This window comes from Oryzias latipes, chromosome 16 (genome assembly GCF_002234675.1).
Source record: "Oryzias latipes chromosome 16, ASM223467v1".
Taxonomy (NCBI): Eukaryota; Metazoa; Chordata; class Actinopteri; order Beloniformes; family Adrianichthyidae; genus Oryzias; species Oryzias latipes.
Window position 1 is genome coordinate 29,687,610 of NC_019874.2, and position 26,652 is coordinate 29,714,261.

A 26,652-nucleotide genomic window follows, 5' to 3' on the forward strand; every position below is an offset into this window, starting at 1 on the left:
TGCACCCTTCACCTCGCCCGCGCCCCCTCCCTTCTTCTTCTTCACGCACATTTGCGTCTACTTCTCAAAGACAGGAGAGAGAGCGCAGCTGCGGGGCGAGGGCAACACCAGGTTTCAGACTGTTATGTCTGTGACATAAGTAAACCAATGGTGGTGCATAAATTATTTTACAAGGGCTGAGCTGCCGGCGCCACCCCCCTTCATTTTTGCGCCCCGGGCCATCGCCCGTGTAGCCCGTGCCTATAACCGCTACTGATTTAAACAAGTGTAAAGGGGGAAAAAAGCCTGCAATCAATCATGAATGATCCAGAAAGTGCAGGAAAATGCTTTAAAAAACACAATTAAAGAAAGCTGAGGGCGGGATTCATTTATAAAGCAGGTCAATTTGCACATTAGATTATTCTCTATTATGCTATTTATTGTTTACTTTGTTCCTGCAAAAAAATCTTTAAAAATGCAGTAATAATCATACTCACAGTCCTGAAAGCAGCAGCAGTTCTGAGGATGAGATCTGAAGTTTTAACCTGGTAAAGCGACGTTTGTGTCTGGTTAAAACTAATCATATGCAAACTTTCTCTGATAAACAATGCTTTGTAAATCATTAACTACTTGCAAATTCTTTTCCACTGAAATGTTGATCTAGAAAGTTTATAGCTTTGCTGAAAAATACTTGTATAAATGTTGCTATCTTCTAAAATTGTCCGTCGTTTGACCCCTTAAAGCTACCTTCACACCACCCTCGCCAAAGCATGTTTTAGTGACTGCTTCCAAGGAAAAGTCTGGGTAACCGCGCAGAAGTGCAGGTTTTTGGGCGTCCACATAGCAGCACAATTTCTACGACCGTTTAAGCACTAAAGCCTCGGCCATTGAAAGCGCGTTGAAAGATAAACAAGGTCGATCTTTGACTAATAAGGGACTCGGATTTGGTAGTGACACATAAATGGCATCCCTTTTAATACATAAAAATTAACCATGAAGGAGAAATTAATAATTGTAAAATGCTCTGACTTCAAGTCTTTCATAAATCAGAATAGAGGTGTGAAGGAAAAATCCTGGAGCAAGATTTTGTGACATTTGCACCTCTTCCACAATCTGCACCATTGTTGTGTGTGTGGTAAGTGTATTGGGGGGTCTTTGTAAGGTACTCAAGTTGGTTACACTTTTGATGTACAGGTGATGCTGTCATAAGGCATAAGGCAATATGGGCAAAATGCATGTGGTGGCCTAGACACGGCCTTCCCAAAGGAATGATTGGTCAGTATCTTTAACCAAATGAACAGCATGTTTCCACAACCGTCTGTCTGTTTGCTGCTGCTGTTGTTTCCTCTAAACCAGGGGTCGGCAACCCATGGCTCCGGAGCCACATGTGGCTCTTTCATCCATCTGTTGTGGCTCCCTGTGACTTTGGAAAATAATGAGTATTTTATAATAATTAAATTTTATTTTAGTTTGTTCATTTTTCATGGCATTTCAAAGGCGCTGCTGGCTCCGCACGAAGCGAGTGCCACGTAAAAAACAGCTTCGTAATGAGCTTGTATTCTGTCGGGAACTTGACGTACCGCGGGGCAGAGACCAACTCGCTGATGACAGACTGAGAATTCGCGCCAGCGTTGCCAGATAGAGTCACAGTTTTCCAGCCCAAAAGTCATCTGAAAACCGCCAGACCCAGCCAAAAACCACCCAACACAGCTTTTGTTGATGTTTTTTTTCCGTACTGGACTAATAAAATAAAAGATTTTTCTAAATAAAAGAAAGTTCAGACTAATAATAAAATGTGTACAATATTGAATATTTCTTCAGCGGAGCGCCTTCTTCCATTCATTTGCTTAACCCGCTCTATCCCCGCTATAACCTGCGTCCGGCTCTTTCATCCTTGTGCGGCACTGGAGCGCCCTGACTACCGTATTTTGCGCTCTCTGTGTAGGACACACCGGGAGCGCAGGGGAAACCAACTCTAGGCTGCAGAGGATGTGAACAGGTGAACAGGTAGAGAGGAAAAGCAGGTAGAGAGGCGGAGGAGGGGCTTTGGCTTCAAACTCTGTCAGAGAGATGCAAACACGGGCGTCAGATTGAGACGCAGCTTTCCCTGCAGGAGTTGAAGCAGAGACTTTCTCTGGGATGATTTTATGAACTCAAACATGGAAACATGATTACCAAGTAGAACTCTTCAAAACAATAAACCTGATCTCTCCACATTCTCAGTGTCTACCATGCATTGATAAACACATCGCTCCATGCAGCGATCAGACCAGAACCAGTAGCTCCTCCCACACGCGGCCGCAATATCATCCTTTAAAGAACATAATGTGCATTTGCAGCGACGTATGCTTCAGACGATGTCCGATTGGCCAATCTACATGTCAAGTCCCTTACTTCTCACTGAGGATTTTGATTGGCTGGTGGATTTTAAAGAAGTACTTTTTTTTTTTTTTATCTTTTCTGGCCCGCGATCTACACTCATGTCATTGAAGGTCGATCGCGATCGACGTAATGAGCACCTTTGAATAATATACACATGCATAATATATATAATGATGTCAAAACGAGTTGTGGCTCCGAGTGCTTTCTTTTTTATTAGGGGCGGTTGCCGACCCCTGCTCTAAACCATGTGACCACAGTCTGTGTTTGACATTTTGAGTGTTTGGGTTGGTGTGTTCCTTTGTAAGTCTGGATGGATATTTATGTGAATTCTATGTAATCTGGTTTAACACAAGAATTCACACTTTTATTTTGGTCAAAGTCAAATTAAAACATTCCAGTTTTTCAGACAATTCCATTAGTCAAAGTAAAGATATAAAAAAAATACACTAGAGCAAAAACAGAAACAAAAATAAAAAACAAAAACTACTTTGACAATATACACAATATTACCGATTCTATTGTCATTCTAAACTAATATAACGTGTTTCTAACAGGAAATAGTCTTGAAACCCATGAAGACGTTGAGGGTAGATGGAGGACCATCACTGTGACCCTGGAGTTTTTTGGGGTTGAATCTTCCACTGCAGGTTGAAGTTTGTCCATCCATCTTTTGAGAGCAAAGCAGGGAGCTAAAAGAGAAGAAAAACATTCAGAAAGGTGGATCCTTCCTGACAAAAGAAAAGAGTCTCAGAAATCTACCTGCTGCAGGATCTGGGCGTTGACTTTTGGGTCGGTCAGGTCAGCATCAGAGCTGAATTTCATCATCAAAGTGGTCTTCCTCTTTGAAACTGAACAGAACAGTGAAAAACCGTCACACAAGTCCAACATTTTACATGTAAAACATGACAGTATTTCTTTAGATGCTCACCTTGATGGCAGACGAAAACTCTTTTTACTCTACAGTCCTCATCGCCCCAAACGTGCTCAGAATTCTCTGTCCCACAGTGTTGGTTTCCTCCATAGTTGTTTAAACCAGAGGGGTACCAGTTTCTGAAGGAGCTCTTGCTTCCATCAGACCAGGTCCAGGGCTCTTGATACAGACCAATCCAGACCTTATAATTGGATGGTTTAGTGTTCTGAGCCTCCGTGTTTTCTTCCTGGTTCTCAATCATCGCCAAGTCCTTGTAGTTTTCTCTGCAGTACTGCTGAGCAGAACTCCACGACATCGTCTGATTGATGAAAACGTAGTTTTTCTTATTTTGATCTGTAACTGAAACAGAACATTTTTAGTCAAGATGTAAAAACCTAATGTTAAAAAGCAAAAGTACAGTTAAAGTAGGTACACCCTAGGTTCAATGACTTTGGTTTGATTTCTTGTGTTGATGGATGGTGTTTTGGCCCCAGGCCTTCTGTGTGTGTGTGGGGGGGGGGGGGGGGGGTATGTGTGTCTGTCCTTTAACTCCACCACACCGTCTGACTTCACCTCCTGCAGGAGATGATTGCAGCCTCCTTCCCTCCTCCAATCACCAGGCTGGGTGGGAAACATAAAAGCCTCAGCAGCTGAATTCCTGACAGGAATGCGTTTGTCAGCTGGCCCCTGCTTTTGGACTTGGCATTAGAAGCCTGTGAAAATGGCCAACGTTTTTCCTCTTGCGTGTGGACTTTGTAACCTAGTAATGTCCCTCTGGTTTTAGTCCCGCTTTAGGTTTTGTTATTTATTGCTACAGTGCCTGAGAATTCAAGCTGTTACTGTCCAGCTAATAAACAGCTGCCCTGGCAGTTTAAATCCTTAAACTAAATATATTTCTTTTTATGTTACCTATTTTCTCCCTCCCTTGGGGTGGGATATAACAGATGGAATTTCTAGTTTTTCTGATTAAAATTTAGGTTAAATTATACATTTACAAGTCTTTAAAGGCTGGACTCATATTTAGTGTCTTGTTCTCTATTGAAGAGAGCTGGAGGGAGGAAGTATTTGTTTTTTTCTCCTCAACTTTTTATTTTTCCCTCTTTGATTTTGTTTCAGCTCAAATCAGTTTATTCAGTAATTTGGAAAGTATGATATTCACTGAAAGCGATGTGTGAAATATCCATGAAATAAAACTTGTTCTTACCAATAAAGCAAAGAAAGCTGTAGGAGGAGTAACAGTCAACGTCAGTCCACAGTCCTCCTCCACCTACTGCTGCACAAGTCTCTTTTCCCTGATAGTAATCTGGACCACGACTGCTCCACGACTGGTATCCAGTTGTGCTGGTTTGTCCTGTTGCTGACCATCTCCAGGAGTTGCTCTTATTTCCCATCGATGTTTTCCAAGCTGCTGGATCATCATGAAGACCAAACCACCCCCAGGTGTAGGAAAAGTTGGCTTTCAGTCTGTTCAAGTCATCCAGACTGTCAAATGTAGCCAGGTCGGTGTATTTCTCCCGGCAGTACAGTTGGGCATCTCTCCAGCTCAGAGCCATGTTAACATAGTGGTACTGACGCAGGGGGATCTGTGAGCCGGAGATGCAGCCTGGATGGAGACGTAGACTAAAAGTTTTAGATGAAGACTAAAAATGGGACCTGATGCGTCCCTGCTTGACACTCAGCATTAACCTCTGAAGACCTGGTGTCCTCATTTTTGGTTGTATTTCCACAGTACAGTGATCCCTTGCTATAACGCGGTTCACTTTTCACGGTTTCGCTACTTCACGGATTTGCATCGTGCATTGTGTTCTGCATTCTGATTGACCAAAATGTCATTCCGCTTCTTCTTCTTCTTCTTCTTTCATATTCATTTTAAATTTTCTCCCATTTAATCCAATTACTTGGGTCGCGGTGGGCGGGGCTAATCTCCGCAATTTGAAGCCTTTTGTTCACATCGATGATTAAAATTATTATTTGACAGTACAGTACAGAAGTTATTTGTTGAAAAAACTTTTGTAAAGTACTTTTATTTGTTAAACAAATGCTTGACCTGGTAAAATGGTCTGTTCTTTCTTTTCAATGTATAATAGAGTATTTAATTGTATATTAATTGTAAGAAAAAAATAGAAGTTTCTAGTTCACGGATTTTGCCTATCACGGGTTCTTTTTGGAACGTAACCCCCGCGAAAAACAAGGGTTTACTGTAATGCATTTTCCTGAACTGGGGCGCTGTGACTGTGTGTGGAGACGGTTAGCCCAAATATATTAGCTCAAGTCTCAAGAGGTCAACAGGTTGGATTGATGGTTTAAACCCACCAAATGGTTTCAGAGCGCGGCTGTGTCTGCAGCTCGCCGCTCCCCCAGGGGAGGGGTCAAACAAATGTAAACACACACCTAGTTAGGTGACAAATAATGTGACTTTAATGTAACTTCCTGAAGCCAAAATGAACAGTTAGAAACATTACAGTGTCTGAGGGTGTACTGAAAACATACACTTTATTATATTTACTATACTATATAAAAAGGAAATAAAATGATTCAGTCTCTTTACAAGTAAATATTCACCTCATTGAAATTATAAAACAGTTTTACCACATTTAGAGATTTCTATCCATAAATGCTGCAATTGTGTCACATTGTCAGTATTTATCACAAATGTAAGTTATGGTATGTACTTTTAGATATAAATTTAATTATTGACATTTCATTTTAAATAAAAATCTAAAGTCCAAGTGTGAAACGTAAAGTTACATGTACAAAATAAAAAAAGTTTAAACACAAATCTAAATATGAACGTTCAATCTAAATCTATAATAGAATAAAAGTTGAACCTTTTTAATACTTTATTGATCTTAATGTAAACATCATAAATACATGTTTGTCCCAGTTTAAAAGTAAATGTTAAATCTAAATGTTCAGTTTAAATCTTAAAAATAAATGTTTGGGAAATATGCAAATGTGACCGCGCCTTTAACGCGCCGTTAAAGTTTAGTCTCAGAAAATAGACTTTAACAGCTGAAAAAAAAAGAGTTAACATGTAATACTCTGAGCAAAATCTACAAAAATAAACTTTTTTCTGGCTAAAATGAGCACCGAGTGCTTTCAGAGGCGTGGCCTTCTTTGATAAATGGATATATAAAGACTCAGAAGGTTGAAAGTCTGAGGTTTTTGTCACAATATCTGATGTGAACAGATTCTATGCTACTGAATGTTTATCTGCAAACTTATTGAAATGAATTTGAATCTCTCAAAGAACATTTACAGCTTTAAACGACAGTAAAACTTACCCAAAAGGAACAGAGTCATCAGCGGTGCGTATTTATCCATCCTCCGATTTCCCTAAACAGAATAAAACATGGAGATCAAACTCTAAATGTCTGAGATCTTTGCAGACGTTCACTGCTGTCCAAACACGTCTGGTCCTTGAAAAAGTATATATATATATATATTTTAAAGTAACTAAAACATTGTAATCACATGAAAAGTAAATCTTTTCTTGTCCTGTTTACTTCTGTAACAGAAGCTGAAATGTTCAGTAAATATAATCACACTCACCGTTCTGAAAGCTCTGAGGATGAGATGTGACACTTGAACCTGTTTAAGTATCAGGAAACATTTCCATAACATGCAAATCTGCTTTGTCTTTGTGTCAAGGTTGTTGTTCACTTTTACTTTTTTTCTCCTGTAATTTGGTTTATTAAACTCAAGAAAGACAAAGTTTTTTATTTACCATCATTTTGATTAAATAAACTTGACATAATGAGGCTGTTTCGTATAAGGCCGTATGTAAAATGGACTGTAAATTACTCGGAAATGACATTCCACCCTGCAAACAAAGTAAAGCCGCAGTCACATGCAACCGGGTTACAGGGGTTCACCGGTACGGATTCTGCAGGTTTTAGGGTTTTCCGGGTCCGTGGAGGGTCGTAGATCAGATGTGTCATGCAGTTCCCTTGAGGCTCGTACGGCCACCTCAGGGGACGCCATGAAAATGGAACGTACCATTGTGGTGCGTGTGGCATTGTGAAGTAACCAGTTAGGTCGTTAGTTAGGTTAGTGCTGGCTTCTTACTGACGCTGCATGCACAGGGCGTGCACGTGAAACCCAAGAGCAGGTGGGTCACCCAAACAACTCTGACCATAAACTTTTCAGATGAACAGCACCAACAGGAAAAAGAGTTTTTTTTAAATGGCTCTTTTCCAAAAACACAAAATATCAAGATGTTCAATGAGATCTGGAGCTGTGTTGGATTTGCCAGTCTCAAAAACAGAGACTATAAATAAAAGATAGAAAGTGGAAAAAATGACATAACAAAACTGTAAATAAAATATAAAATTAAAAAAGGGTTTTTTTCCAACTGCAATAAACATTGTTTAGCCCTTGCGCTATCCTAGGCACTTTAACATTGGGAGTTGGGTCATCTAGACCCAACGGGACAGTGCTCTGAACCTTTTTTCTTTAATGAAGTCTGGCTGCTCCAAACTTTCCTTATCCAGATTCTGATTTTTGGCATTAAAAATGCAAATGAAGGGAGAGCACCTCAACATTTCAGTAGAAAAGAAACAAACAGGGAAACACAACTCAAATCCAGTTAAACCTCTAAACCCGGCCAGATAAAGCTACACAGCTAGCAGGCCTCAGTCCTGCCTGTGAAGCTCCATCTGCGAAACGTTTCCTTCACCTGTTGGATTTGTGACGTCACTGGAGGTCATTTCTTCTGCTTCATCCCTCCGACCTGACTCTTCTTCAAAAGGCCTCCTCTCTCTTTTTCCTCGGAAACTCTCTACAGCAGCTGCAGCCATTTTCTGATTCATTTACAAGCATTTACAACTTCCTTTCAAAATAAAGCACATTTTGTGTCAGAGAAGGTCCTACTGGTGCAGGAGATTTACAGGAATTAAAGATGCAATCAAAATAAAATTTAAAAAAAATGCGCATCCAATTATTTACTTCAAGAACTGTACCACTGAACAGTAACGAAACAAAGTTGTACAGCAGAAGATCCAAATGTGTGTTGCAGCGTTTTCTAACAATAAACCACTGACAACAGATCATTTTGATTGAATCCAAACACAAATTACCTTGGTTTAATCAAATTGTTTATATTTTTTCTTTAAAAGCAAATGAATGGAAGAAGGAGCCGCATATTGTTCCAGAGGCTCAGGTTGCAGATGTAAACCATGTGAAAACAATGCAACTGTACCTTTAGTGTTGTTTTTAGTGCTTTTGTTGACATTTTCAATGTTAATGGATGATTGTGTGATTTCTATGTAATCTGGCTTGACACAAAAACTGTCATGGTGCCTCTGTCAGCTACTCTCCCCCGCCTGCTCTGTTCTGGACGCGACCAGCTGCCTCCACTTACCTCATCTTCGCTGTTGCCTTCATAAGGAGCACCTGGATTGTCATTCGACGCCAGTTTGTTGTTCCTCCCACGGTGCATAGTCTGGCCAGCTCACGCTCCTGTTTGTTACCAAGCTTCAAGTTACTCATTGCTCTTCTCGTCTTTGTCTCAGGAAGAATCACCTTTGGCCCTCACCTGGTCGCTGTCCTCTGGTCTGTCGCTGTCTCGCCCCTGGAATCCTGCTGCCGCTCTCCTCCAGCCAGCCGCCGCGCCTCCTCTGGAAAAAGCCATTACTCACCCTCTGCTGTATTAAATCAACTAAACTTACCCCGTTGTCCGAGTCTCCTTCTGGGTTCCAGCATTTGGGTCACTCTGAACTCACGTCATATCATGACAGAAACGTTTTTAAAACCTTTTATTTGGGGATCAAACCAAAGTCTCTTATTGTTGTAAAAATACAAACTCCTCTAATTCCAGTTTCTCAAAAGAAAAGAGCAAACAAAGAGATAAGAACAAATAAATGTTGTGACATTCATTATTGCATTTAAACTAATATAAACTATGATGCATCTCTAGCATGAAATACTCTTTAAAACCATGAAGACACCGCAAAAAAACAAATATCATTAAGTATTTTAGACTGGTTTCCAGATATGAGACAAAACTACATTAACTTTCTGTAATGACTTTTTCTAAGACAATTTATCTTGAATTTCCTTTTTAAGTAATATAACTACTATAAGTTGCTTATTTTGGCTTATAATTTACATTTTATTCTGACAACTTTATTCTGAATGCTCACTTATTATAAGACGTAAATTTGTGTGTTTATAGTTAGTTTCAAGATTCAATTTGGTCTTAAAACCTTTTTTCATGAATCTTACCAAGACAAATGGTTCAGATTTTTTCAGTTGTAACTAATTAACAATGCTAAGTTAATAATCAACCACTGGTACTTGCAAATTTCTTTCCACCAAAATGTTGTTCTAGAGCTCTCTACATACAGTATGGAGTGATTTTTATGCCATTATTCTAAGGACAACTCTCACTGTTTCGACCGTAAAATAAAAATAAAAAATGGTTCACTTGGAACAGAAAAATGCATTTGAAACTCAAACAAACCTGCAAACAAAACAATTTTCACTTGAGAGAAATTCTCTCTTCTGCGCTCACAACAGAGTCAATAACAGACGTGGACACGAAGGCTGATGCTGATTGGTCAGAAATTCTTCCAAACGTGCACAAACCTGATCCATTCTACGAGCTGATTGGAAGAAGAGTGCAGAAGAGTTTCTTTGAGTTTTGATTGTACATATTTTTCAACTTCTAGAGCGTCAATTCAATTTTGAGCTGTTCAAAATTTTTGGTCGGTTGGGAAATATGTAGTTTATGCATATTTATTGTAGTTTAATGCAATTATTACGTAAATCTTACACAATTGTGCATGATTTTTGCGAGATGCATGCGCAAATATGCGGCTTTCTCCACGTACAGTGGGGCAAAAAAGTATTTTCTTAATGAGAGAGGCCTTTACACCTCAACTATAAGAGACAAAGTTTGGAAAAAACACAAAAAAATCACGTTGTTTTTTTAAGAATTTATTTGTAAATTATGGTGGAAAATCAGTATTTGGTCACCTACAAACAAACAAGTTTTGGTTGGTGTGTTCATTTTTAGTCAAAATGGATAATTATGTGAATTTATGTAATCTGGTTTAACACAAGAATGTTTTTTTAAACTTTTATTTTGGCATCAAAATCAAACCGGTCTCTTACTGTTGTAAAAATTCTAATTGTTCTGACAGTTTCTTTAGTGAAAACAATGATAAATAAAACACATTAAAGCAAAAGCAGAAACAAAAATAAAAAAGCAAAAGCTACTTTGACAATATACACAATATTACCGATTCTATTGTCATTCTAAACTAATATAACGTGTTTCTAACAGGAAATAGTCTTGAAACCCATGAAGACGTTGAGGGTAGATGGAGGACCATCACTGTGACCCTGGAGTTTTTTGGGGTTGAATCTTCCACTGCAGGTTGAAGTTTGTCCATCCATCTTTTGAGAGCAAAGCAGGGAGCTAAAAGAGAAGAAAAACATTCAGAAAGGTGGATCCTTCCTGACAAAAGAAAAGAGTCTCAGAAATCTACCTGCTGCAGGATCTGGGCGTTGACTTTTGGGTCGGTCAGGTCAGCATCAGAGCTGAATTTCATCCTCAAAGTGGTTTTCCTCTTTGAAACTGAACAGAACAGTGAAAAACCGTCACACAAGTCCAACATTTTACATGTAAAACATGACAGCATTTCTTTAGATGCTCACCTTGATGGCAGACAAAAACTCTTTTTACTCTACAGTCCTCATCGCCCCAAACGTGCTCAGAATTCTCTGTCCCACAGTGTTGGTTTCCTCCATAGTTGTTTAAACTTGAGGGGTCCCAGTTTCTGAAGGAGCTCTTGCTTCCATCAGACCAGGTCCAGGGCTCTCGATACAGACCAATCCAGACCTTATAATTGGATGGTTTAGTGTTCTGAGCCTCCGTGTTTTCTTCCTGGTTCTCAATCATCGCCAAGTCCTTGTAGTTTTCTCTGCAGTACTGCTGAGCAGAACTCCACGACATCGCCTGATTGATGAAAACGTAGTTTTTCTTGTTTTGATCTGTAACTGAAACAGAACATTTTTAGTCAAAATGTAACAAACTAATGTTAAAAAGCAAAAGTACAGTAAGGTTCGAAGACTTTGGTTTATAGTTTTGTGCTTTGATTTCTTTTGTTGATGGATAGTGTTACGGCCCCAGGCCTTCTGTGTGTATTTTTGTGTGTATGTGTGTCTATCCTTTAACAGAGGCCAACTCCACCACACCGTCTGACTTCACCACCTGCAGGAGATGATTGATAATAATTAATTAATTAATTAATAATTACTAAACAGCTGCCCTGGCAGTTTAAATCCTTAAACTAAATATATATATTTTTTATGTTACCTATTTTCTCCCGCCCTTGGGGTGGGATGTAACAGATTGAATTTCAATTTTTTTCTGACTAAAATGAAGTCTTTACAGGCTGGATATCATGGTGCCTCTGGCAGTCTCTCCCTCTCCCCCTCCCCTCTCTGCTCTGTTCTCCTGATTGGAACCAGCTGTGGACGCTCACCTCATCTTCTACCAGCTTTCTTAAGGAGATCGTGCTCCAGCATTCATCACCAGTTCGTTGCTCCTAATGGTTCATTTCCACGAGTGTTCACCTGGAACATTCCTCTCCAAGAGCAGCCTGATCCGACTCTCTCTACGCCTCAACACTTGCCACGCTTACTCCAGCCACGCCACAACTCTCGCTTCGTTCCGTGTTCCAACTATTACGAAACTCCTGCTACAGCAAGACTGCTGTCAAGACTGCTGTCATTGCTGTCCATCATTCCAGCTAGTTTCATTCTACTACATCTTGAATTTTCTTCCCGGTTCCAGCATCTAGGTCTGCTTCGTCATATATATCATGACACTAGACTCATATTTTGTGCATGGTTCTCTATTGAAAAGAGCTGGAGGGAGGGAGTGTTTGTTTTTTTCTTCTCTACTATCTATTCTTCCCTCTTTTATTATGTTAAAGCTCAAATCAGTTTATTCAGTAATTTGGGAAGTATGATATTCTCTAAAAGCAATGTCAGAAATATCCATAAAAACAAATGTCTTACCATTAAGGCACAGAAATCTGTAGGAGTTAATACAGATTGCATCGTTCCACAGTCCTCCTCCACCTAGTGCTGCACATGTTTCCTTTGCCTGATAGTAATCTGGAGAGTAACTGTCCCACGACTGGTATCCAGTTGTGCTGGTTTGTCCTGTTGCTGACCATCTCCAGGAGTTGCTCTTATTTCCCATCGATGTTTTCCAAGCTGCTGGATCATCATGAAGACCAAACCACGCCCAGGTGTAGGAAAAGTTGGCTTTCAGTCTGTTCAAGTCATCCAGACTGTCAAATGTAGCCAGGTCGGTGTATTTCTCCCTGCAGTACAGTTGGGCATCTCTCCAGCTCAGAGCCATGTTAACATAGTGGTACTGACGCAGGGGGATCTGTGAGCCGGAGATGCAGCCTGGATGGAGGCGTAGACTAAAAGTTTTAGATGAAGACTAAAAATGGGACCCAATGCATCCCTGCTTGACACTCAGCATTAAGACCTGGTGTCCTCATTTGTGGTTGTATTTCCACAGCAATGCATTTTCCTGAACTGGGGCGCTGTGACTGTGTGTGGAGACGGTTAGCCCAAATATATTAGCTCAAGTCTCAAGAGGTCAACAGGTTGGATTGATGGATTCAACCACCAAATAGTTTCAGAGCGCGGCTGTGTCTGCAGCTCGCCGCTCCCCCAGGGGAGGGGTCAATCAAATGTAAACACACACACCTAGTTACGTGACGAATAATGTGACTTTAATGTAACTTCCTGAAGCCAAACTGAACAGTTAGAAACATTACAGTGTCTGAGGGTGCAGCAGTACTTAAAACATACACTTTATTATATTTACTACAATTTAAAAAGGATGCTGGATTACTGTATAACATTTAGATATAAATCTAATTATTGAAGATTCATTTTAAATCTGAATGTAAAGTCTAAGTGTGAAATGTAAAGTTACATGTACAAAATAATAAAAGTCTAAACACACATCTAAATATGAATGTTAAATCTAAAATAGAATAAAATAAAACTTGATCCTTTATTGATCTAAATGGAAATAAAATGTCAAAAATACATGTTTATCCAAGCGCTAAAAGTAAATGCTAAATTTAAATGTTAAAGAAATGTAAATGTTGATCTAAATGTTCAGTTTAAATCTTAAAAATAAATGTTTGGGATATATGCAAATGTGACCGCGCCCCTCCTTTCAGTCCAAGCCTGAAGGAAAGTTTAGCCTCAGAGAATAAACTTAAACAGCTGAAAAGAAGAGTTTTCATGTAATATTCTGAGTAAAATCTACAAATAAACTTATTTCTGGCTAAAATGAGCACTGAGTGCTTTCAGAGGCGTGGCCTTCTTTGATAAATCAATATATAAAGACTCAGAAGGGTAAGACTCCAAAGTATTTGTCACAATATCTGATGTGAACAGATTCTATGCTACTAAATGTTTATCTGCAAACTTATTGAAATGAATTTGAATCTCTCAAAGAACATTTACAGCTTTAAACGACAGTAAAACTTACCCAAAAGGAACAGAGTCATCAGCGGTGCGTATTTATCCATCCTCCGATTTCCCTGCACAGGATAAAACATGGAGATCAAACTCTAAATGTCTGAGATCTTTGCAGACGTTCACTGCTGTCCAAACACGTCTGATCGTGGAAAAAGTGCCATCGTGCTTCGTTAAGGACGATATATGCGTTATTTCTGTAAATGTGTCTGAAAGTGTGTAGAAAAACCTGGAAAATAATGTAAAAATAGTTTTTAAAAGCTTTAATATCAGTTACTAGATGGATCCTTAATAAATATTGTTCTTATTACTTTGAGTGTTAAAATAAATTAGAAGCAAAGTACAACATGTCCCAATATATTTATTATTTTATTTATATATAGTTTGAGTTAACTAAAACATTGTAATCACATGAAAAAGTAAATCTTTTCTTGTCCTGTTTACTTCTGTAACAGAAGCTGAAATGTTCAGTAAATATAATCACACTCACCGTTCTGAAAGCTCTGAGGATGAGATGTGACACTTGAACCCGTTGAAGTGAAGAGATGTGACACTTGAACCTGTTTAAGTATCAGGAAATATTTCCATAACATGCAAAGCTGCTTTGTCTTTGTGTCAAGGTTGTTGTTCGCCCTTATTTTTTATTTTTTCCTGTACTTTGGTTCTAAATAATTTATTGATTTCAAGACAGTTTTTTATTTACCATCGTTCAGATTAAACAAACTTGACATAATGAGGCTGTTTCGTATAAGGCCGTATGTAAAATGGACTGTAAATTACTCGGAAATGACGTTCCACCCTGCAAACAAAGTAAAGCCGCAGTCGCATGCAACCGGGTTACAGGGGTTCACCGGTATGGATTCTGCAGGTTTTCGGGTTTTCCGGGTCCGTGGAGGGTCGTAGATCAGATGTGTCATGCAGTTCCCTTGAGGCTCGTACGGCCACCTCTGTCAGGTTTTGAATAAGCTGGACCCAAATGTAGACTGGAATAATAGCAGTTTATTGAAAAGAGGATGGTATCTTCAGGAGAGGCAACTGGCTGTAGATCCAGAGATCAACTTTAGATGGCGAAGAGGGGATGAATCCAGAAAAAGAAAGACGAGGCTTGACAGCTTGGCTTAAGGAGCGTGACTTGGCTTGGAAATGCCGAGTTTGGTCTTGCTTTGCTTTGCTAGGCTTGTTTTAGCTTGGATTCGCTTGGTTTGGTCTCGCTTTGTTAGGCTGGGTTTGGCGTGGCTTGGCTTGGCTTTGCTTGGCTTCAACCAGCAGGGATCAGTGGTCTGTTCCATAGGAGAAAACAGATGAACCGACAATGGCCGGAGGGAGTGAAGGACTAATAAAGGCAGACTAATTAGATGCAGAACAGGTGCAAGAACCTTAGTTAGGTGTGCGAGGGCGGACTCGACACCTGACGACTTCAGGGGACGCCATGAAAATGGAACGTACCATTGTGGTGCGTGTGGCATTGTGAAGTAACCCGTCAGGTTGTTAGTTAGGTTAGTGCTGGATTCTTTCTGACACTGCACGCACAGGGCGTGCACATGAAGCCAGTGTCGCCCAAACAACTCTGATCACAAACTTAACAAATGAACAGCACAAAAAGGAAAAAATATTGTTTTTTTTAAATCGCTCTTTTCTAAAAACACAAAATATCAAGATGTTCAATGAGATCTGGAGCTGTGTTGGATTTGCCAGTCTCAAAAACAGAAATTACAAATAAAAAAGATAGAAAGTGGAAAAAATGACATAACAAAACTGTATATAAAATGTTACATTAAAAAGGTTTCTTTTCCAACTGCAATACACATGGCTAGTAAAAACCTGAATTTGGACCTCCAGGAACTGTGCATGTTGTCATTAGATGCTTTGTTTATATTAATATTTATTTTTTATGTAATTATTATATATATATATATATATATATATATATATATATATATTCATTCAGTCTTACGTTTAATTACAGTAAATTATTGTTTTAAAGTATGAATGTTGTTCTGACTAAAGAGAACTTTTTGTACAATTACAATTAAAGTACTTTTTGTAATATGATAAAATGGGGGGAAAAACAAGTTAATGTCTGGCTGCTCCAAATTTTCCTTATCCAGATTCAGCTATTTGGCATCAAAACTGCAAATGAAGGGAGAGCACCTAGACATTTAAGTAGAAAAGCAACAAACAGGGAGACAAAACTTTTCTCCAAAACCCAGTTAAACCTTTAAACCCGCTACACAGCTAGCAGGCCTCAGTCCTGCCTGTGAAGCTCCGTCTGCTAAACGTTTCCTTCACCTGTTGGATTTGTGACGTCACTGAAGGTCATTTCTTCTGCTTCATCCCGACCGGATTCTTCTTCAAACGGCCTCCTCTCCCTGTTTTCCACAGAATTCTCTACAGCAGCTGCAGCCATTTTCTGATTCACCTGCTTTAGGCTCCTCCCCCACCTTTAACACCTCCATGCCTGAGCAGGTAAACAGCTGATGCTGCCCCATAAAGCCCCTCCAGAACCTCTGCTGGGTGGACCTCAGCTCTACTTCTGCTGCCGGCTCAGACTTTTTCCCTCTTTGGTCTCCAGATTTGATGTCTGGACTCTGGAATCACCAGCATGTTCTGCACAGAACCACTGACGCTCCAACATGTAAACATGATGAGGAGCTGGTAGCTGCTGCACAAAGGTGGATCTCAGGAACCAGTCGGATGTTCAACCAGCTGAGCAGAAGGTTTCCACTCCAGTCTATCTGCTGCTCATCTGTCCTCCTTTTTTGTTTATATTTGCACTAAACCAGAGGTCTGCGACCGTTTGCAGCGTCTCTTTATGACCAAAACCCAGCGAGAGCCGCAAAGTTCCACTTCACTGTTAAGAAAAGTACATTTCATTTATGTCTTTGTGGCCATTAAACCATTCATTTACATAACAGTGCTATTTTTTTAATATTTTATTATTTTACTTTTGACAGCAGCATTTACAAGTTCCTTTCAAAACAAAGCACATTTTGTGTCAAAGAAGGTTCTACTGGTGCAGGAGATTTACAGGAATTAAAGATGCAATCAAAATTTTAAAAAATGCGTATCCCACTATTTGCTTTAAGAACTGTACCGCTGAACAGCAACGAAACAAAGTTGTACAGCAGAAGATACAAATGTGTTAACAATAAACCACTGACAATAGATCATTTTGATTGAATCCAAACACAAATTACCTCGGTTTAATCAAATTGTTTGTGTTTTTCCTTTAAAAACAAATGAAGGGAAGAAGGAGCCGCATGTTGCTCCGGAGGCTCAGGTTGCAGATGTAAATCATGTGAAAACAATGCAACTGTACCCTTTGTGTTGTTTTTAGTGCTTTTGTTGACATTTTCTTAATAATGGATAATTGTGTGATTTCTACGTAATCTGGTTTGACACAGAAATGTTTATAAAACCTTTTATTTGGGGATCAAACCAAAGTCTCTTATTGTTGTAAAAATACAATCTCCACTAATTCCAATTTCTCTGCCAGTTTCTTCAAAGAAAAGATCAAACAAAGAGATGAGAACAAATAAATCTTGTGACGTTCATTATTACACATAATTTAACAGTATAAACTATGATGCATCTCTGACATGAAATACTCTTTAAAACCACGAAGACACTGCAAAAAAACACTTATATAGATATATATAGATAGATATAAGACAAAACTACATTACTAGGAGAAAGCCAACCAGCCGGGGCGACTGCCGATTGCCTCAGCGGAGACCCCGACCCTTCAAACCTCCAAGGTCCCGTACCAATAGTGGGCCCTCCCCCTCCCCCAGGCAGCCCCCCATAGAACAGGGCCAACAAGCCCCCCCCGCACACACACACAACCCCAGATGGGCAGACACCCCCCCCCCCCCCCGCCAATCCCCTCCTCCCCCAGCACAGGCAAAAAGACCACCCCCCAAGCCAAGCCAGACCACCAGTCAACCTCCCCAACCACACTCCCCCCACACCCGAGCCCGGAAGACCGCACAGCACCCCAGCCTGCCCCACACAGTCACCGGACCCGACCCCCTGACTAACGGAGTCCCTACCGCCCCCCACTGGGCACTGGTAGGCCCCGATCCCCACCCTTAACCACGGCAGACAGACAAGGAGCAGCGACACCCAGGCCCCCCACCGCCTAAGTCATGGAGTTAGCTATGGGAGACCAGAGAGACTGAATTCTTTCAAAGTTACTTGAACTTTGCTGACATTTTTTCCAATTTGGTCTTCAAACTTATTCACATAAATTTCACCAAGACAAATTCTGCTGGTTCAGATTTTTTCAGTTGTATCAAGGGAGGAACGTCTTAATCTCTAAGGTTTTACTTGGTTTACGGACATTTTTTCCTGTGGACATGGGGGTCATCTGGAGGACCATCCCTGCATCACTACGGAGTTTTTTGGGGTTTAACTGTCCACTGCAGGTTGAAGTCGCTCCATCCGTCTTTTGTGAGCAAAGCAGAAAGCTGAAAGACAAAGAAAATAAACATTCAGGAAGTAGAATCCTTTCAAAAGAAAAGCGTCCCAGAGATCTACCTGCTGCAGGATCTGGCTTTTCACCGCTGGATCGCTCAGGTCCACCTGGCTGAGGAGTTTTAACCTGAAGGTGGTTCTCATCCTGGAAACTGAGCCAAACAGAACAAACAGTCACACAGCAGAGTCCGGGTTCTGTGTGGAACCTGGACTGAATCGTCACCTTGTTGGCAGATGAACCTGTTTTTCACACTACAGTCCTGGTTGTCCCACAGGTGACCATCCGTGTTCTCCAGCACACAGTGTCCGCCGCTGGGGTTGGTCAGGCCGGCGGGGTTGTTGTTTCGGAACGTGCTGTGGCTCTGGTCAGACCAGGTCCACGGCTCCCGGTACAGACCGATCCAGGTCAGAGGTGAGGATGGTGCAGCGCTGCCAGCCCTTGTGTTCTCCTCCTGGTTCTCAATCATCGCCAAGTCCAAGTAGTGCTCTCTGCAGTAGTTTTGAGCAGAACTCCAGGACAAGGACTGTCCAATGTAAAAATAGACTTTCTGGTTCTGTTCTGTTACTGCAACATAAAAATAAAAGACTTCACTGATGGTTGGGTTCAGAAACAGATCCTTTTCTATGCTGTGAATAAAAAACAGACCAGATGACAACATTTTCAATAGGCTAACGTCAGTCGGTCACTTTGTTCCTTCTTTCTGTCTCACAAAAGACCGACTGCTGAGAATCACTTTGAGAGAAAAGTCCTAAAATTAATAATAAAAAAGAAAACGTGGACAGACCATAACTGGATGGAAATATTGTAAAGAAAAAAGTATGAAAAAATCATTTCCCTGGTGAAATGTTTCTTAAGGTTTAACTTTAAATTGGGTCACATTTGTAGGACTGTGTGGATTTAGCATGTTTAATCATGGGTTTGCTTTAATGAAGGATGTGTTCTGATCTCTGTCCTTAAAATCAAACTTCACATTTGTGTCTTTTTAAATGAAGAAAATGTATAAATATTGCTAGCTGTCAATAAAAAGGTTCATTTTTAAGTTTTGCAATGCACAAATTCTCAGATCCTTTATTTAAAAAGATTTTTAAATGAAACTCTTGTTATTTGCATTTAGTTTATTTAAGTTTATTTATACTGACAAATAACTGGGTTTTCGCAGCTTCACTACCCTGCAGGATCTTCTTCGTTGCTCTCGTTTAGCTGCTTCTTGGAAAGTCAGATGCAGAGTTTCTGCAGGTTTTGTTATGCAAATGTTCTCCTGGAAAAAACAGATTTTCCAGGGGACAAAAATCAACATAAGGAAGACAGATTTCCTTGTTCCTCTAATCTGATTATGGAAATACTTTCCGGTTTGCACAATGTTTAAGAAACGTGGTTACTTAAAAAAGCAAATTAAGAGTCTTTACATGTTGCATTTGCTTAGGTAAACTGGTTTTCTAAATGTAGGTCTGGTTCCAACCAGATTTCTGAAAGAACCACAGGAACATTTCACACCGGTTCATTCTGTTCGTTTTGAGGAGAAAATTAACACCCTGAAGATAAAGAATATGGGTTTAACGATTAAGGGACATGATCGCTGAATCGGTTTACAGTACAGTACTTTCCTACCACATCGATCTGTCTGAGGCAAGTTAGTCAAACTTCACCTGCTCTGTTCAGTAACCAGATATTTCTCTCTGAGTCACACTAGTTTAGGTTTTGGCTAAAGTTGTCTGGGATCCATTTAAGGTCAGAGAATTGAACTAATATCGACTATGAATCAGATCGTCGACCACAAATAGTCAAATAAAGAAGTTAAAAAAAACATTAAAAAGTCCCCTGGCTTAACTTGTTTTTTGAAGAAATAAAAGATGTTTATTAATTTATATTTTTTACTTTTTATTATGTATGCTGTATTTGTATCTTTTTCTATGGACCGCATCTGAGTCTGAAATAAAAGTGTATAAATGAACCCTAACTGATGGATATGAGCAAAAAATGATTAAAGCCTATATTATCAAAAATCCACTTTTTGAGCTTTGTTTTATAATGTTCATTCCTCATGAAAAAATAACCCCAATGCGGTATTTTGATCCATTTACACATTTTACTCTAAAAACCTGCTCTCTGAGCACCAGCCCCTCCCAATCCCACTAAAACGAATGCGTCCTCACATTGCGATGTCACAATGTGGGGTACCGCCCCTTCCAGGAAGAGTCTGTCCCTCCAGCCCCACCCACAGGCTAACACACACACTTTCTCTGTGGAGCTGGCAGTGATCTCTTTCATTTTAGAGACACAATATTTACATCTATATTTGCAAAAGTTTGGATGTTGTTTGTTTTTGTGGGCGAAAACTAAAAACCGCCGCCGAAATACACCTAGTCTCCCCTTGACGCTCCTCTCAATGACCCTCCACGAGCCTGGAAGACCCCAATGGGTCAACACCCCATACTGGGTGTCTGTTTGTCTGTTTAAATTGTAGACATTTATTTTCTACTCTACAGTTGTGTGCCACTTTGTGTTTCCTCATAATGAGAGAAAATGTTGTTCAAGGAGTATCAGCCACCACAAACCCAAACCTTTTCTTACCATTGAAACATAAAAAGCCCAGGGAGGAAGCACAGTCTATGTCTCCCCAAACTCCTTTGTTCCTTATTATCACGCATGTTTCTCCGCCTCTATAAAAATCTGGATTTGGGGAATACCACGACTTAAACCCGGTCTTGCTGGTTTCCCCCGTTGCCGACCATCTCCAGGAGTTGCTTTGGTTGCCCATGGATGTTTGCCAAGCGTTCGGATCATCCCAAAGCCCAATCCAGGCCTGCGTGTTTTTGAAGGGGGGTTGCAGCCTGTTTATGTCATCCATGCTTTCAAATGTAGCCAGGTCGGTGAAGTTCTCTCTGCAGGACTGTCGGGCCTCATACCAGGACTTGGCCGAGTCCACATAGTGGTACTGACGCAGGGGGAACCTGGAGCAGGAGCTCAGAGAAAATCCTGGATGAAGACAAGAATCCAAACGTCAAATGAACGGCAAGGTTCAGGAAATCCAGTTGGGAAGCAAATAGTGAAAGAAAACTTTCAACAACAAAAAAATAAAAGATACTTTCTCACAGAAGAAAAATTCAACTTTTGCACCATTCTGCACCTATACATGAACATCACTCTATGATTTATTAAATCCTCTGATTTGGTTAACATGCATTCCAATAGCATAATATTGATGTGGCGTAACGCAAGACACACATTTGAAGGCCAGAACTGTGACTTTATTGTCACTGTCCACATAAAACTTCAGATATAGAGTCGCATCCATGTCAACACAAGAAGCTGTGCAGTCACTGGCCACTTCGTTAGGCACACCTGTCCAGCTGCTCGTTTACACAAGTTTCTAACCAGCCAATCACATGGCAGCAACATTTAGGCATGTAGCATCAGAACAGGGAAGAAAGATGATTGGAGTGACCTTGATGGTTGTTGGTTCCAGACAGGCGGGTCTGAGTATTTCAGAAACTACCACTGGGATTTTCACCCACAACCATCTCTAGAGTTCACAGAGAATGGTCAGAAAAAGAGAAATTATCCAGCGAGCGGCAGTTCTGTATACTTTAACTCTAACCCCAACCGTAGCCCTCACCCCGCCCTAATCACGGACAAATAATCTCTTCCATCAATGAATAAAAAAGAAACTCTTACCAAAGAAAAGGAGACTTATCCGACTTGTCCAGTGATCCATTTTTGCTTTGACTGCAAACGATAAAATGTTTCATTGAGATGCATTTTCACTAAAATTTCATTTCATGCTTTCAAAAGTCAAATATATTCTTTATGGCTTTACATTTTGGCTTAAGAAATTGGTGTAGAAATGGGAAGGATTTAACAAATGTCTCTTTTTTTCATTTTTGTTTATTTCAATTAAGGAAAGAAAATAGCAAGAAGTTGGCACCAAATAGAAGAAAGAATTGGATTTAAAGTAACTTTAATCAAAGTCATGTTTAAACCTGGCTTGCAAAGTCAGACAGATTTTCAAAAATCATCAAGTAAAAAAACAAAAACTTTAAAAAGTCTACATGTCATAGCATTACACTACTTATTTAAGGTATTTCAATGCTTGAATTTATTTTTTGGGTTTAATATATTTACTCTCCTCACAGAAAAAACAATTTTTCTTCATAGTTCTTGTCCTGTCAGTGTCATTATTGATTAAAAATAAGTACTTTTTTAAAGTACAAAATACTTTTCAAACTGTAAAATAGTAATATTTAATTATCATAACAGTAAAATATCAATAATATTATGCAGATTCATAATTCTAATGATAATTTATTTCCCTCAAAAATCATTATCATCGTAATAATTATCAAGAAATGTGTTCTGGACTGCAATAAGACTTTTTTACTCTTTTTTTTGTGTGTGTCCTCTTTTCCTCTCCCTCCTAAATAGGATAAAAAGACTCCAGAATATATTTTTCCCAGACAATTTCAAAAGAAATTCAAAATCTTCAATCACCGGTAGCATTAAACTAGATCCCATCTAAAGGAAATGGCCAATGAGCATGTGGTCTCACACACTAAACCTAAATGTGTTCATATTTCCATCTGCCTGTGAAAGTCCAGTGATGCTCTAGAATCAGAGGAATACTCACAGATCTTCATGGAGCTGCTGCTACTCATGAGGCTGAAATCTCTGTGAAACTCTGTGAAGAAGCACCACCTTTAAAACCCTGGATGTGGAGACTTTGAATATGCAAAGTTTCCTCTTTAAATTTTCTTTTTGGGGAGGGTTGCAAATCGAAATCTGTTTTTCTTCTTCCGCTTTTTCTGGTTCCTGGGGAAAAAAACAACCCCTGCACATTTAACAATGCAAAATACTCCTGGTCCTCATTTTCTGCAGCCGATTCGCCTCAAAACGTTTCAGTTTCTTTTGTCAACGTGCAGATTTAAAGGTTGTGCTCTTTAGAATTTGGCCTCTTTCTCTCTCATTGAAATTATTTGGAATTTTGTGTGGCAATTTTTGAGTTTTAGCTTTGAAAAAAACTGTAAAGTTTAAAGAGCTACTAAGTTTGTAATAGTGATTAAACCAGCACGGTGCCATTTTTTAAAAGTGTTTGATTGCAGCTTTGTTTTATAATTACTGCCCTACACTTCCGGCAGGCTGCTCCATAAATGAGGGCCATAGTGCTGAAAAGACGCCTTCTCATAAGTTTGGGATTTTATAGTTGGAGTGGTCAGAAGACCAGTTCTGGAGCATTTCAGGGCATTTTACCAAAAGATCTGACTGATAAAAGGTGCAGGAGCGTTAATTTATTTTAAAACCATTAAAAGTATCTTTTATGCTCATATTTAATATGAGATTTCCAACTAATTCAATTGTCCGCTAAAGCCTGTGATGGCAGCATTTAGTGAGGCAAACAAGTATTTGAACCCCCGTCTATCAGCTAGAATTCTGACCCTCAAAGACCTTTAAATAGTCCACCTCCACTCCACTAAATAAGAAGCACCTGGTTGAGGTCATTAACTGCATAAACACACCTGTTCACCCCATAAAAATCACTGAGTCTCCAACTACTAACATAGCCAAGACCAAAGAGCTGTCCAAAGACGCCAGAGACAAAATTGCTGGCCTTCACGAGGCTGGAAAGGACTACGGGGCAATTGACAAGCGGCTTGGTGAAAAAAGATCCACTGTTGGAGCAGTTCTTAGAAAATGGAAGGAGCTAAACATGACTGTCAATCTCCCTCGGACTGGAGCTCAATGCAAAATCTCACCTGGTGGGGTCTCAATTATCCTAGGAAAGGTGAGGACTCAGTCCAGACCTACACGGGAAGAGATGGGACCACCGTTTCCATGGTTACTGTTGGCAATGCACTGAGACGTGATGGTTTGAAATCATGCATGCCACAAAAGGTTCCCCTGCTTAAACCAGGACATGTTCAGGCCCGTGTTGAGTTTGCCGGTGAGCATTTGGATGATCCAGAGGATCATTGGAGAAAGTCATGTGGTCATATGAGACCAAAATACAACTTTTAGGTCTTGATTCCACTCGCTGTGTTTGGAGGAAGAGGAATGATCACCATCTCTATGTGAAGCATGGTGGTGGTAGCCTCATGCTATTGGGGGGGTTTCCGTACACAGGACAGGACGACTGCATTGTGAAGGCTCTGGAGTGGCCGAGTCAGTCTCCAGACCTTAACCCAATAGAAGATCTTTGGAGTGAAATAAAACTGTTATTCAGCGACAGCCCTGAAACCTGACTGATCTAGAGAAGATCTGTGTGGAGGAGGGGGCCGAAATCCCTCCTGCAGTGTGTGCAAACCTGGTGAAAAACAACAGGAAACGTTTCCCTGTGGAATCGCAAGCAAAGGCTTCCATATATAATATTAACATTGATTTTCTCAGGTCTTCAAATACTTATTTACTGAGCTGTAATTCAAACAGTTTTGTTGCTATTCTTATCAATAAAACAGCAGTTATTTTAGCCAAGGGGCTATTTCTAATGCTTAAAGATGCTTGTATTTATGGTTTCTTAACCCCTTGACTATTGTACATAAAATAGATATTTTAGGTTTGTCCCAAATCGGCAGCAACGAGATTCTATGGGGGGGAAAACAACACACCTGATCCCATCTCCAGAATGAAGAGTCTTTTATTCATGCAACACCGTTACATCGGGCATTTCCACTCTTATGACAGACTAAACCAAAGTGTTTCCTGAAGTTCAGTCCACTGTTGTTTTTCCACATCCAAATAATCCAAAGGGAACATTCAACCTCACTGTTTGGTCACACGTGTTTGCAGCAGGTGTGTGTGTTGTCCGCTGGAATGGAACTTGGTGTTTTCCAATAGAAACAATTTGTTTTATTTTGAGACTTTTTTATTGGTATTGGTGGATACGATTAACTACTTGCCTCAGACAGATTGATCTGGAATATAAAAGGGTTTATTGATCAATTGTTATTCTACTTGTGAGATTTCTACGTAATCTGGTTCAACATAGAAATATTTTACAACTTTTTTTAAATTTTGGGATCAATCCAAAGTCTTTATTTATTGTAAAAATGCAAACTCTAACTGTAGTTTTTCTGCCAGTTTCTTGAGTCCAAAAAAAGAACAAACAAATAATTTAAAGCAAAATTAGAAACAAACTAAAAGTAATTAAAAGCTTTTGAATGATCATTAATATACTAATAACTAATAAATGCAACGTATATGAAGCACATTCAAAACCATGAAGAAGTGGGGTTGGTTTTTGGACATTTTTTCCTGTGGACATGGGGGTCATTTGGAGGACCATCCCTGCATCACTACGGAGTTTTTTGGGGTTTAACTGTCCACTGCAGGTTGAAGTCGCTCCATCCGTCTTTTGTGAGCAAAGCAGAAAGCTGAAAGACAAAGAAAATAAACATTCAGGAAGTAGAATCCTTTCATAAGAAAAGCGTCCCAGAGATCTACCTGCTGCAGGATCTGGCTTTTCACCGCTGGATCGCTCAGGTCCACCTGGCTGAGGAGTTTTAACCTGAAGGTGGTTCTCATCCTGGAAACTGAGCCAAACAGAACAAACAGTCACACAGCAGAGTCCGGGTTCTGTGTGGAACCTGGACTGAATCGTCACCTTGTTGGCAGATGAACCCATTTTTCACACTACAGTCCTGGTTGTCCCACAGGTGATCATCCGTGTTCTCCAGCACACAGTGTCCGCCGCTGGGGTTGGTCAGGCCGGCGGGGATGTTGTTTCGGAACGTGCTGTGGCTCTGGTCAGACCAGGTCCACGGCTCCCGGTACAGACCGATCCAGGTCAGAGGTGAGGATGGTGCAGCGCTGCCAGCCCTTGTGTTCTCCTCCTGGTTCTCAATCATCGCCAAGTCCAAGTAGTGCTCTCTGCAGTAGTTTTGAGCAGAACTCCAGGACCTGGACTGTCCAATGTAAAAATAAACTTTCTGGTTCTGTTCTGTTACTGCAACATAAAAATAAAAGACTTCACTGATGGTTGTGTTCAGAAACAGATCCTTTTCTGTAAATAAAAAACAGACCAGCTGACATTTTCTATCAGCTAACGCCTTCAGTCTCTTCCTTTCTGCAGTTTTCTTACAGGATTCAATGCTCGCTCCTTTTGTGGTTTTTGTGTTTAAAATTTAATTATGTTTTTTAGTCTTACTATACACAACTTTGATGACAGTTTTTGCAGCCTAAAACTATTTATTTATTTATTTATTTGAAGTTGTGCTTTTTTTGCCACAGTAACAAATAAATCAGTTGTTGGTGGAATCTTATTTTCTTTATGGGGTTAATGGCCAACAAAGTGTGCTTTGTCAGAAGTTAATGCACAATGTGGAAGCCTCAACCCTCCTCCAGGTTCGCGTCGGACGGTGGCTTCCCCGAAGTGGCTGATTTTGCAAAGAAA

The 26,652-nt window shown here is 40.0% G+C and overlaps 4 protein-coding genes and 1 long non-coding RNA gene across 5 annotated transcripts; 1 reads left to right on the forward strand and 4 right to left on the reverse strand.

Moving 5' to 3' along the window:
- Nucleotides 1–2,654: 2,654 nt before the first annotated feature.
- LOC110016719 (L-selectin-like) lies at nt 2,655–3,747 on the reverse strand. The gene is made up of 3 exons (XM_020710474.2): nt 3,290–3,747; nt 3,121–3,209; nt 2,655–3,050 (listed from the first exon to the last, which is right to left on the reverse strand). Exons 1-3 carry the CDS (start codon nt 3,585–3,587, stop codon nt 2,964–2,966), a joined length of 474 nt encoding a protein of 157 aa, XP_020566133.1. The 5' UTR covers nt 3,588–3,747; the 3' UTR covers nt 2,655–2,963.
- A 580-nt stretch (nt 3,748–4,327) lies between these two features.
- LOC110016607 (C-type lectin Cal-like) lies at nt 4,328–6,642 on the reverse strand. Its single transcript, XM_023964677.1, has 2 exons — nt 6,556–6,642; nt 4,328–4,874 (listed from the first exon to the last, which is right to left on the reverse strand). The coding sequence occupies exons 1-2, from the start codon at nt 6,593–6,595 to the stop codon at nt 4,399–4,401; spliced, it is 516 nt and encodes a 171-aa protein (XP_023820445.1). The 5' UTR covers nt 6,596–6,642; the 3' UTR covers nt 4,328–4,398.
- A 1,157-nt stretch (nt 6,643–7,799) lies between these two features.
- On the forward strand, nt 7,800–8,939 carry LOC110016777. The gene is made up of 2 exons (XR_002292124.2): nt 7,800–8,705; nt 8,785–8,939. It is a non-coding gene; the product is annotated as an uncharacterized LOC110016777 (long non-coding RNA).
- A 1,327-nt stretch (nt 8,940–10,266) lies between these two features.
- On the reverse strand, nt 10,267–13,955 carry LOC105356048 (macrophage mannose receptor 1-like). Its single transcript, XM_011485827.3, has 5 exons — nt 13,809–13,955; nt 12,302–12,700; nt 10,934–11,275; nt 10,765–10,853; nt 10,267–10,694 (listed from the first exon to the last, which is right to left on the reverse strand). The coding sequence occupies exons 1-5, from the start codon at nt 13,876–13,878 to the stop codon at nt 10,608–10,610; spliced, it is 987 nt and encodes a 328-aa protein (XP_011484129.3). The 5' UTR covers nt 13,879–13,955; the 3' UTR covers nt 10,267–10,607.
- Nucleotides 13,956–17,972: 4,017 nt separating this feature from the next.
- On the reverse strand, nt 17,973–21,567 carry LOC110016747 (macrophage mannose receptor 1-like). Its single transcript, XM_023964152.1, has 4 exons — nt 21,531–21,567; nt 20,844–21,248; nt 18,335–18,836; nt 17,973–18,264 (listed from the first exon to the last, which is right to left on the reverse strand). The coding sequence occupies exons 1-3, from the start codon at nt 21,565–21,567 to the stop codon at nt 18,412–18,414; spliced, it is 867 nt and encodes a 288-aa protein (XP_023819920.1). The 3' UTR covers nt 17,973–18,264; nt 18,335–18,411.
- Between the last annotated feature and the right edge of the window lie 5,085 nt (nt 21,568–26,652).

What these genes read in the sequence shown, in the direction of transcription:
- LOC110016747 (XM_023964152.1), bottom strand. Translation starts at nt 21,567, where the DNA reads ATGGATGCGACTCTATATCTGAAGTTTTATGTGGACA. An exon ending in TCTGAAGTTTTATGTGGACA is followed by an intron (nt 21,249 to 21,530) that starts GTGACAATAAAG and finishes GTCTTCATCCAG; the next exon opens with GATTTTCTCTGAGCTCCTGC. An exon ending in GGGCTTTTTATGTTTCAATG is followed by an intron (nt 18,837 to 20,843) that starts GTAAGAAAAGGT and finishes TTTATGTTGCAG; the next exon opens with TAACAGAACAGAACCAGAAA.
- LOC110016719 (XM_020710474.2), bottom strand. Translation starts at nt 3,587, where the DNA reads ATGTCGTGGAGTTCTGCTCAGCAGTACTGCAGAGAAAACTACAAGGAC. An exon ending in AGTTTTCGTCTGCCATCAAG is followed by an intron (nt 3,210 to 3,289) that starts GTGAGCATCTAA and finishes TGTTCTGTTCAG; the next exon opens with TTTCAAAGAGGAAGACCACT. An exon ending in ACGCCCAGATCCTGCAGCAG is followed by an intron (nt 3,051 to 3,120) that starts GTAGATTTCTGA and finishes CTTCTCTTTTAG; the next exon opens with CTCCCTGCTTTGCTCTCAAA.
- LOC105356048 (XM_011485827.3), bottom strand. Translation starts at nt 13,878, where the DNA reads ATGTTTTATCCTGTGCAGGGAAATCGGAGGATGGATAAATACGCACCG. An exon ending in GATGACTCTGTTCCTTTTGG is followed by an intron (nt 12,701 to 13,808) that starts GTAAGTTTTACT and finishes GCCTCCATCCAG; the next exon opens with GCTGCATCTCCGGCTCACAG. An exon ending in ACGCCCAGATCCTGCAGCAG is followed by an intron (nt 10,695 to 10,764) that starts GTAGATTTCTGA and finishes CTTCTCTTTTAG; the next exon opens with CTCCCTGCTTTGCTCTCAAA.
- LOC110016607 (XM_023964677.1), bottom strand. Translation starts at nt 6,595, where the DNA reads ATGGATAAATACGCACCGCTGATGACTCTGTTCCTTTTGG. An exon ending in GATGACTCTGTTCCTTTTGG is followed by an intron (nt 4,875 to 6,555) that starts GTAAGTTTTACT and finishes GTCTCCATCCAG; the next exon opens with GCTGCATCTCCGGCTCACAG.